This window comes from Microtus oregoni, unplaced genomic scaffold, assembly GCF_018167655.1.
Source record: "Microtus oregoni isolate MIOR12 unplaced genomic scaffold, Mior012 000055F_ref0000237, whole genome shotgun sequence".
Lineage (NCBI taxonomy): Eukaryota > Metazoa > Chordata > Mammalia > Rodentia > Cricetidae > Microtus > Microtus oregoni.
The window spans coordinates 1507740-1517608 of record NW_024543831.1 but is presented as its reverse complement, the minus strand read 5'-3'; the positions used below and the strand labels follow the sequence as shown (position 1 = coordinate 1517608).

At 52.3% G+C, this 9869-nt stretch overlaps 1 protein-coding gene across 15 annotated transcripts in view; it reads left to right on the top strand.

Moving 5' to 3' along the window:
- Positions 1 to 3758: 3758 nt before the first annotated feature.
- Positions 3759 to 9869, top strand: part of Phldb1 (pleckstrin homology like domain family B member 1) — a 49001-nt gene continuing 42890 nt past the window's right edge. For 3 of the 15 annotated variants that reach the window (XM_041638449.1, XM_041638447.1, XM_041638446.1), the window contains exons 1-2: positions 3760 to 3878; positions 9765 to 9845. In XM_041638449.1, coding sequence (XP_041494383.1) covers positions 9786 to 9845 — 60 coding nt within the window. In that variant the 5' untranslated portion in view covers positions 3760 to 3878; positions 9765 to 9785. Of the gene's footprint in view, positions 3879 to 9764; positions 9846 to 9869 lie in introns of all 15 variants that reach the window. The other 12 variants (XM_041638450.1, XM_041638444.1, XM_041638451.1 and 9 more) reach the window with 8 other exon arrangements.

The window sequence follows — 9869 nt, the reverse complement described above, 5'->3', positions numbered from 1 at the left end:
TGCCTGCTCTTCCAAAGGTCCTGAGTTCAATTCCCAGCAACCCACATGGTGGCTCACAACTATCTGTAATGAGATCTTGCACCTTCTTCTGGTATTTGGGCATACATGCAGGCAGAATGTTGTATATATAATAAACCTTTTTTTAAAAAAATATTTATTTATTATATATACAATATTCTGTCTGTGTGTCTTCAACTTCTTTTGTCTGTCCCCAGGCCAAAAGCGAAAGTCTTTTACTTTGCTACTCACTGGGCAGGGACTAAGTGATTGTGACTGAGGATAGCTATTTGACCCAACAAAACCATAAACTTACTCAAAGTATGAATGGTTTTGCTGTTTTTTGGGGAATTTTTATTTCAATAGTTTCAATAATGTGTATGTATGTGTATGTGTGTGCCTGTGTGTGGGTAAGTGCACATGAGTGTAGGTGCTGTCAGAGGCCAGAGGTGGCAGATTTTCCTGGTGTCGGTTACAGGGGTTTGTAAGTCACTTGATTTGGGTGCTGGGAATCAAACCCAGGTCTTTTAGAAAAGCAGCCAGTGCTCTCTACAGCTGAGACATCTCTCCAGGGCCCCTACATACACCCTTTAACTCAATTACACGGATCCTGAGTGTGACCTTTATAGATGACAAATTGGTTACAATGTGATATAGTTGAAACACCTCACAGCCCCAAAATGTCCTAATCCAATTTTGGGAAACACTTGGGTGTCCTCCATTTGATAAGGTTGATCAACAAACCAGAACAGGAACTGTCTGAATGAGTGGCCCTGCAAATTCCAGGCAACGAGAGAAACAGAACTGATTTGACTTCCCAAATAAATGTGCATTGGGTACTGGGGATTGCATTCAAGACGCGCATACCAAACAGCATGCACTCTGCACCAGTCCTGAGTGTTTGTCCTCTTCCGCTCACAGGCAGGTCCTGAGCCACAGAGGAAGACAAGACCAGTTCAGTCCTGGCCACATTTCTCACACAGTTTGACTGCATTTGTGTACAAGTGTGGATTGTGAACATTTTCTAAAACCAACTGATAAAAGAGCTGCTTTGCCACGTTAGGGTAACATTTGGGCATGCTTTCCACCAAGTTGGATGCAGTGAGGAAGTATCTGGTGTCATTAGTGCCGCCACACCTATATACTGATAATGTTCAGGACCCAAAGGGGTTGTCACCAAGATGTTGTATGACAAAGCTTTTCCTGGGAAGACACAACATGTGTCTACCCACCCCAGGTAAGGAGCCCATGACAGACCACAGTACAAATACCACCAAAGTCCAACTTGGTGAACTAAGGAGTTTTACTGGGGTTACTCACAGGAGCAAAAATGATTCAAAGCAGCTGCGTCACAAGGCCATCCCAGCACAGTGACAGTTCACAAAAGCTGGGAACCTGGAGCACACTACACAGCGTGCAAGCCACTTGACGGGTTGGAAAGAGTCAGAGTTCTTTTCAGGTGACTCAGTTGGTCTCTGCCTCTGCCACGGCAGCTGTTCTGGTCCCCAGAGTCTTCTGCAGCTCAGCTTGCTAGAGAAGGACTCTTGGCTTCTATTGCTTACTCTGGCAGGGAGGGGCCTACAGAATCTGGTCAGTTTCAGGTACTTCCTGAAACTATCTTGAGTTGTTTACCTTCCTGCTTAAGAAACTTCCCTGCAGGGAAGAATGTTTCAGTCTTGAGGAAACTGTTAAACAAGAGGGAAAGCTTTTCGGAAAAGGGAGTGGACTAGGAAGGCCATTGGCCAAATGGGTGACAGTCACCCTTTTATGGAGCCAGAGGGTGCACAAATTGAGAAGGACAAAATGGGAAATGTGCCAAGGGAGAGACAGGAGGGGTGTGGAAATCCACTCCGGACAGTCACAGGCAAGTACAGAAGGCTTTGAAGAACTCACCCTTCCTTCCACGCCCAGCCTTTGCCCTCTCCCCCTGCTTCCATTTCGGAAAGTCTGAAGCACTCTTGGAAAGCTGCTTTCTACTTTCTTCTCTTCCTCCCCCTTTTCTGCACTCCCAGCTGCTCGACCTCTTGCATAACTGAGAGAGAGAGAGCACTGAGCTTGCTGATGGGCTCCAGATGTGAAGTGGGATGAGCGTGGAGGGGTGGGGGAGGGAGGTCTTGAGTCCCTTGAGTGCTGGAATTGTGGGAACATAGAGGCCGGACATAGCAGGAGATAGGACGAATTTCACAGAGCCTTGATCATGGGATCAGCTGGTGCTTGCACTGCAAGGACACTGAGAAAAGGGAGGTTTTTTTTTAAAACCCCTGCCTCAGCACCATCTGCCTCCAGCAGGTTTAATCATTGTTTGACAGTCCTCACCATGTCAATAAACAGCAACCGGAGATTAAGAAGAAGAATGAAGAGTTCAAGATACCCCAGTCTGAGCCCCTTCTCCAAATGCTAGGTCTTCACATATGGAACAAGAGAATTTTATTTTCTCCTTTTGCTCAAAAACACTAAAATCAGCCGGAAGGTTGGCTATGGTTGAAATTTTGTTCCATGAGCTTCACATAACACAGAGAGGTAGAAAGAAGCTTACTGCACAAATCTTGGGGCTTCCTGGTTCCCAGCATGTATGTCTCACCTCTTTAGCTTAAGTAGGTAGCAGGTGGGATTCTGTCCTCCCTCTTGTCCACTGCTTGGCTGTTTCCCCGCTCAGCTGTGTGTCAGTCCCCCCACTCCCCAAACACACACACACTAAGGCTAATCCCGTCAATGAGTGACCAGATTCCTGCGGTTCACTGAGGTACTCCTGCCATTCCTGAGTAAGGGAGAGAGGGCAGAAGACGAAAGCCACTGGATCAGAGCAGGGCTTGTCCATTTCCAAAACTGTTCTCTAACCCATCCCGTCTGGAATTTAGGCCAGCCTTGGGGGCTTCCTGCTTCTTCCTTCACTGAGGAAGAGTGTCTGCCAATCCTTCAGTGCGGGTTAAAGAGGCCCAGTCTAGTTGAGTTCAGCTCCCGCGGGGCCTCCCAGCGGTCTCCTGAGGCGAGAGCAGGCTTTGCAAGGTAGGCTCCACTGTCAGCTTGGATTTCGGGGTGGGGGTTGAATTGGCGAATGACTTCACCAGCGGTTTATAGACTGCTCCCCTCTTTTCTTCCTCACTAACTCTCACTCTTCAGCCAACCTAGTGGCTTTCTACCCTGCTTCCAGCTCTGTCGGTCTGTAACCCAACAGGTCTGTGATGGAGGTGACTCTAAGCGGCAAAGAGGACGACTCCATTCCGCTTTCCGGGGTCCTGTAGTTGGCACCACACTTTAACGTGATTTCCTGATAATTTCTGAGGCCTGCTGTGCAATTATTCTGTCTACAGCTCTATATGATGGGGCTTGGAATAGGAAAAGAGAGGGAGGGACTGACAGGGGAAAGACCTGGTGCCCTCGGTAGATGTTCCGAGAGAAACGTTGAGAATGTGGCAGGACTATGCATGGTAGGGCTCACTGGGAGTCAGTGGAAGATTCAAGCATTTTGGGTAGGAGTGGGTAATGAAGAGCCTCGAGGCCCAGAGTGGATGGTGGTCTAGGAGGGTCGAAAGGGGAGGGCAGGAGGGGAGGGTGTGTACGGTAGTGGCCGCGGTGGTGGAGGAAAACCCAGCTGTACAGATGAACAAAGCGGGCGCTGTGCAGGCGGGGGAGGTGCTGCTGTGGGAAAGGCAGGGTGGGGGCCTTGGGCTCCAGCCCCACAAGGGCGTCTTCTCTAGCTGGCCAGGCGGACAGGACGGGATGGGGGCGGGGACTCGCGGGAGGGGGGCGGGACAGGCTCCCTCTCCTCCTACTCAGCTGGCTCCTGTGGAAAAGCAACAGTGTCCTTCCTAGCCAGCCGGAGGCCGCCGCGGCCCAGACGGGCAAAGGGACCGGTGTCCCCCCTCCTAACTCCCCACAAGGTAAGCGTGTCCCCCCCACTATGCCTTGGGGTTCCATTCGCCGTATATAGATAGCTGGGTCTGCAGAAGGGAAAGTCCCCGGGACCAGACGAGGTCAGTTCTGGCCCAGAGAGCTGGGTAGAAAGGTGAAAGAGGGGCCATGCCAGGTGAGTGCGTCGGCGGAAGGGCTTTGTGGGCCGCTCTGCAAGAACTGCTTGCTTTTGCCCTTCCGAGTCATTGCCAACGCCACCGCCAGAGGGGGCCCTGGTACCCTGCGGAGGGACCCCCCCCCCCGAGTTTGCGGGATCTCGGTTCTCCTGTGGGCACCCCGACGGCCAGTGTCCTACACTCGCAGAGTCTCGGGTGGGGTAGGCGCGCGTGTACTTGCCGACAGCATCCCACTTGGTCCATCTCCACAGCCTAAGGGCCAGAGGAAGGGGGATCCCCTGGGCGTCTCCACTCTTGTCCCAGGGCCAGCTTCCTGGATGGACTTAAAGATGTGGAGCCCAGCTCTGAGGCGTGGGAGTCAGGGAGGGATCCTGGGGTTTCCACGTCTAGGGTCTCTGGGCACTCTTCCAGGACCCCCGTGTCTTTGAGGGTCCCAGGAGCCTCCAAGGGCGACCTGGGATGACTGAGCCGCATGCTGTCGCTCCGCCTCCGCGGTCTGGATCCAAAAGCGTCGCGGAGTTCCCCTACAGAGGCCGAGCCCCGTCATCCGGCTCCCCCGGGACGGGGGAAGCGGGGCAGGCAGCTGGGTGGGGCCGCCGGGCGCGGGGTTGCCCAGCGCCGCGGACGCTTTCTGCTCAAGCCAGCGCAGCGGGGACTTGGCCGGCCACCGCGCAGCCCCGCGGGGGACCCAGGGAGCCCGGGTGGGGCTGCATTCTGGGCTCGTTAGCTCAGCGGTCTCGGAGGCTCCGGGGGACTGACTCATCGCACTTCGGGCTCACCCCACAGCGGTCACACAAACAAGACTGGCCACCAACTCGAGCATCCGCACAGCTCCCACGCACAGCATCCCATGCCTCACCTCCGTCCACCCGCAAGACACGTCACACCCCGACAGCCCAGTGTCACACCATCGGTGCACACGTGAATCCCTTACATGAGCCTCGACTTAACTACACACTCGGTACACTTCACACCACGCACTCCACGCGCGGGAAAGTTTTGCCTGAGCAGGCGGCTCCACTCAACACGCAGCCTCCCGCGGACACGTACCTCCCTCCACACACCAGCTCCCTTCCTGCAGCTGCGAGGCCGCCCCCTTTCCCTACCATGCAAACAAGCGACTTCTTCTCCCAGCCCTGCTGAAGAAAGGCCGCTTGTCCCGGTCCGGGCGGGCGGGGCGGCCACAGCAGGCGGCCCAACACTGCAGCCTTGTCCCACCCGGTGGCCCGGGGAGGGGCAGGCCTCTGTGTGCGGTGCACCTTTGCAGCGTCTCTCCCCAGTACCCACCCCATCTACTCTTTATTCCTAGCTGTCATCTCCGTCCCGGGTTGTCCACGTCTCTCCCGCTTTTGGGGCTCCCTCTTTTCCCACCTGCCTCACAGTTTTCCCCTTCCAGATGCTCTGAAGCGCCTAGTTCTTCCTCTGCCACCTCTTCTACTTATGGACCACATTCTTAATCAAGCACACACACACGCACACGCACACATACACATGCGCGTGCTTCTGAGGGGTCTCTGGGCCTCCACCACAGTCTCCTCTGAGCTCACTGTCTCTTCCCCAGCAATGCCATTATTTTTTGAGACAAGGTCTCATGTAGCCCAGGCCTAGGCTGGCCTTGAATGGCTGCTATTCCTGTAGTCACATCCGGAGTAGTGCGAACTGGGTTTACAGGCTTGTACCACCAGTTTCTCCTAGCCAGCTTTTGGTTTTTCCTCCTCTCCTGGCTCTTGATTTCACACTCCAAATCCCTGCGCTTCTTTGTTTACCCTTTTTTCCTCTGCCTATTTTTCTTATTTCTAATTTCTTCTCTACATGCCTGGTCCGTGGGTAATCTCGCCCCACCTCTCCTGGGCAATCTGCCTGCCCAGCCTCAGTTTCCTTCCTGTCCTGATTCCTTCCTCTGCGGATGGCCCTTCTTCGAGGGCGGACGTGAGCAGGGAAAACGAAAGTCACTATGACCTTTAAGGGCCTTGGCCGACAGTTATGCACTGACCATTGCATTTCACTGGCTGGCCCTGTGGGACCCAGATGAGGGCAGGGGGCCTGGCCTTTTGCTCCAAGGCTTTGGACCTTTCATCTTGGGACTCAGGAGCCCAGGGCCGAGCTGGTTGACTCTCTCCAGGACTCCCTTTCCCGTTATTCAAGTGCCAAGGCCTGCATACAGGTGTCAGTGTTGTTGGCTGTTGGCACATCGGGGATGGGACGGGGTTACCAATGAGAGTCCCCAGCCCTGGTACTCTAGGGCCTCATTCCCTAAGTTCCCAATAGCCACACAGCCTGGCCCCTGTTGCCTTCCTGGCTAGGAGGCGCTTGGGCATCTGCATGTGGATGCAGGAAACCAGGCCGGCTCCTCAGCATTGGAAACCACACCACAAGGGCTTTTTTTTTTTCTTTTCTTTTCTTTTTTTCTTTTTCTTTTCTTTTCTTTTTTTCTTTTTTTTTTTTTGGCACCTGGGCACAGCTGAGCTTTCAAGAAGTGCCCTACAGAGTGGGTAATTACAGCCCTAGATATAGATAGTCTTCCTGTGGGACCATAATGAATTAGTCAGGGGAGAGTGTCAGGGGACAGCACTGCTTCTCCAAGGGACAAGGGATTAGGGTCATAGAAAAGGGCTTCTGGGCTGGGCGGTGGTGGCACACACCTTTAATCCCAGCACTCGGGAGGCAGAGGCAGGCGGATCTTTGTGAGTTCGAGGCCAGCCTAGTCTATAAGAGCTAGTTCCACAACAGGCACCAAAGCTACAGAGAAACCCTGTCTAGAAAAAAAAAAGAAAAAGAAAAAGAAAGAAAAAAGAAAAGGGCTCCTGGGCCGTGGTGAAATCCCTATGTCAAGGCACCTTCTGAGCCTGGGTCAGGTTGGTCTGGTGTCTTTTTCCTGTGCTGTGGGTTAGGTTTCTGTGCTAAAGCCATAGCCTGGCACTTTCCAATTGCTGTGTGGTTTCTTATCTTCCTCTACACCTCTCCTTATCTCTCCCTCTCATTTCAACCTCTCATTCCCTTCTCACTTCTCCTTGAGCCGCTCTTACTCCCTCGCTAACCTAATTCCTTTGTAGTCTTTATCTCCAGTTGAGTTTATTCAGTGTAAGTAAGAGCTTCACAGGGTGATAGTACAGGTACTCCAGTGGGACAGACGAGGAAACTGAGGCCCAGACCTGTGTGCCTTCCACAGCTAATCATAGCTGCTGTTTTTAGATTGCTCCGCAGTTCGTGGAGTGTGACTTAGTATACTGCCTGGACCTTCAGATAATCTTTAATTTTTAAAGCAATTTAAATTTGTGTTCTCATGTGTATGCTGCTTTGCTTGCATGTATGTCTGTGCCTCAGGTATGTGTCTGGAGCTCACGGAGGTCAGAAGAGGGCATGGGATCCCTGGAACTGGAATTGCCAACAGTTGTGGGCTACCATGTGTGTGGATGCTGGAAATGGAACTCTCATCTTTTGGGAAAGCAGCACGCACTCTTAGCTGAAGAGCTATTTCTCCAGCTCCCAATCTCTCTTCTCACTGCTTTTCTCTAGGAATAATCTGTGGAGCACAAAATCAACCCAACTGATGTGTGCAGTTATTTTTAGTTTACTTACAGAGCTACGCAACCATCGTTGAGTCTTAAGTTTTAGGACTATCCTGTTGCAGGCTGGGAAGATGGCTTCGCCAGTGAAAATGGCTGCTGCTCAGACATGCAGACCCAAACTCAAATTCCCAGTACCAGTGTCTGTAACTCCAGAGCTGGGTGCACGGGGAGGCAGGAGGATTGCTGGTGTTTGATGGCCACCAACACAGTTCAGATTCAGTGAGATAGCCCGACTTGGGGGAATAACTCAGAGAGTCATCACAGACCTGAAGTCTTCCTCTGATCTCTGCACACTTGTTCCTAGACACACGTGCACATGTTACAACCCCTTCACACACAAAAAGAACATTTCTTTTGCACACAGTGCCTCAAAAATCTTGTGCCTATTCAATCTATCTCTGTTCTACTCCTAGCCCCAGGCAAGTGCTGTTCTGGACAAGCCCTGGTCTGGCTAGTTTTCCTTTAATTATTATCATTATTCTGGTTTTATAGAAGATTGATTTGACAATGAGAGGCGATTAATGACTTACCCAATCCAGGAGTGCTGACTTACCTGACTGGTGTAAACCCAGCAATTGGGAGGGAAAAAACAGGAGTTCTGGACCAGCCTGGCTGCATAATAAGCTGTAGGTCAGCTACAGACTGAGACCCTGTCCCAGCTAACAAGCAACAACAAAAACTATCCCAGGGTCCTGGGGTTAATAGCCCATTGGGCAGAATGTTTGCCAAGCATACAAAAAGCCCTAGAGATAGCTGGTGGTGGCACATGTCTTTACTCTCGAAAGAAAGACAGACAGACAGACGGATGGACAGACCTATAGTATTCTGTCTTCAGAAACTCCCCTGTAGTCAGTGCTTCTGCAGAGCAGCCAGGCCAGGGTGGGGTTTTGTGTGTTAGTGACCTCTGTCTTCCCTCTTCCCAGGCAGTCCTGGAGTGGGTCCCAGGCACTGTTCCTGCCTCTTTTCTGCCAACTTGGGTGGAAATGGTGACAGAGATGATGAAGGCCAGGCCAGGAAGGGTGGAAGTGGGAAGGGTAAATTTAGTAACTCCGTGGCTGAGGGCTTGAGAGACCCACTGCCAGAAGCAGGCGCTCCTTGGAATGTAGGCTCCGCCTCTGCTTCCTTTGCAAGGCACCTGTCTGGTAGCTGGAAGAGAAAGTGGAAGGAAGCCTTGATGAGTTGGCAGCGTGTGTTCATACGCAGAGGTCAGATACCGAAAGCATAAGCCTGGGCACCAGGAATGGGCAATGGTGGCCAAAGGCCTGGATGTCCGGGTTACACAGCTCTAATAGTTGCCATTTCCAGAATGCTTTGCACCTCCCGGGGTGCAACCTAGTCTACTACTTGGTCTTCAAACACTTTATAAAAAAGTAACAACAGATCTATCGAGAGGTAATAGAGAGGCAGGGGGTTCAAGTTTGGGCTCTGGAATCTGCTTCTGGTTCCTCTAACACCAAGCCCTTGAAGAGCCCCAGCATCTTCCACTCCCAATACTGAGATTTTATAGCTGGTGATTTTAGGCGAGGTAGCTCTCTGTGAAAGAAAAGGGGCAGGAGCTGAGACGCACAGACACAAAAGGAATGCTGGGTTTGCCTTATCTGTCTCCTTTAAGGAAACATCCTATTGAGACCCTTGGGAAAAGAGACAAAAGGAGAAGAGGAAGAGGAAAGGCTGGGGGAGGGGTTGCACTCAGCTCAGCCCTGGTACCCACCTGGCTGGTCTCTGGCTGTCAGTGTCCTTGGAGGGGCTTCCTGGACTTCGTTCTTCTCTTGGTTGGCCCTTCCTGCTCTGTTTAAGACTCCAGATGACTGGGGAGTGGGGGTGGGGTAGGTGTCCTCTGCTGCTAAGTCCCGGATCTGGGAAGTGTAGAGCAAGAAAACACGGAAACATGAGTTAGAGTTCGAGGGCCGTTTGTGCTTGTGGTGACTAGGATCAGGTCTGGTGCGGCGCAGTGCCCATGCTGTAGCTGGGAGCTGAATGGAGGCAGAGGTGTGTCGCCTCTGTTCCTCCCACCCCGAAGCCTCTTAGTTTTCCCCCACCTTTCTTGTATGTGCACTGGGGATAGCAGCAGCTTGTGCTTACTTTACTCTGAGAACCCTGTCACAGAACCCATTTCTCTCCCTTTTCTTCCCTGACCTTCCCACTTACCTGCTTTTTATTGTGTTCCCAGGAGCTGTGCAACCCCGGGACCATGGATACTCTAAACAGGAGCCAGCGAGGCCCTGCGTGCAAGCCCCAGGCTGTGGTACAGGTAAGTGGACCTGGGACTGTAAGG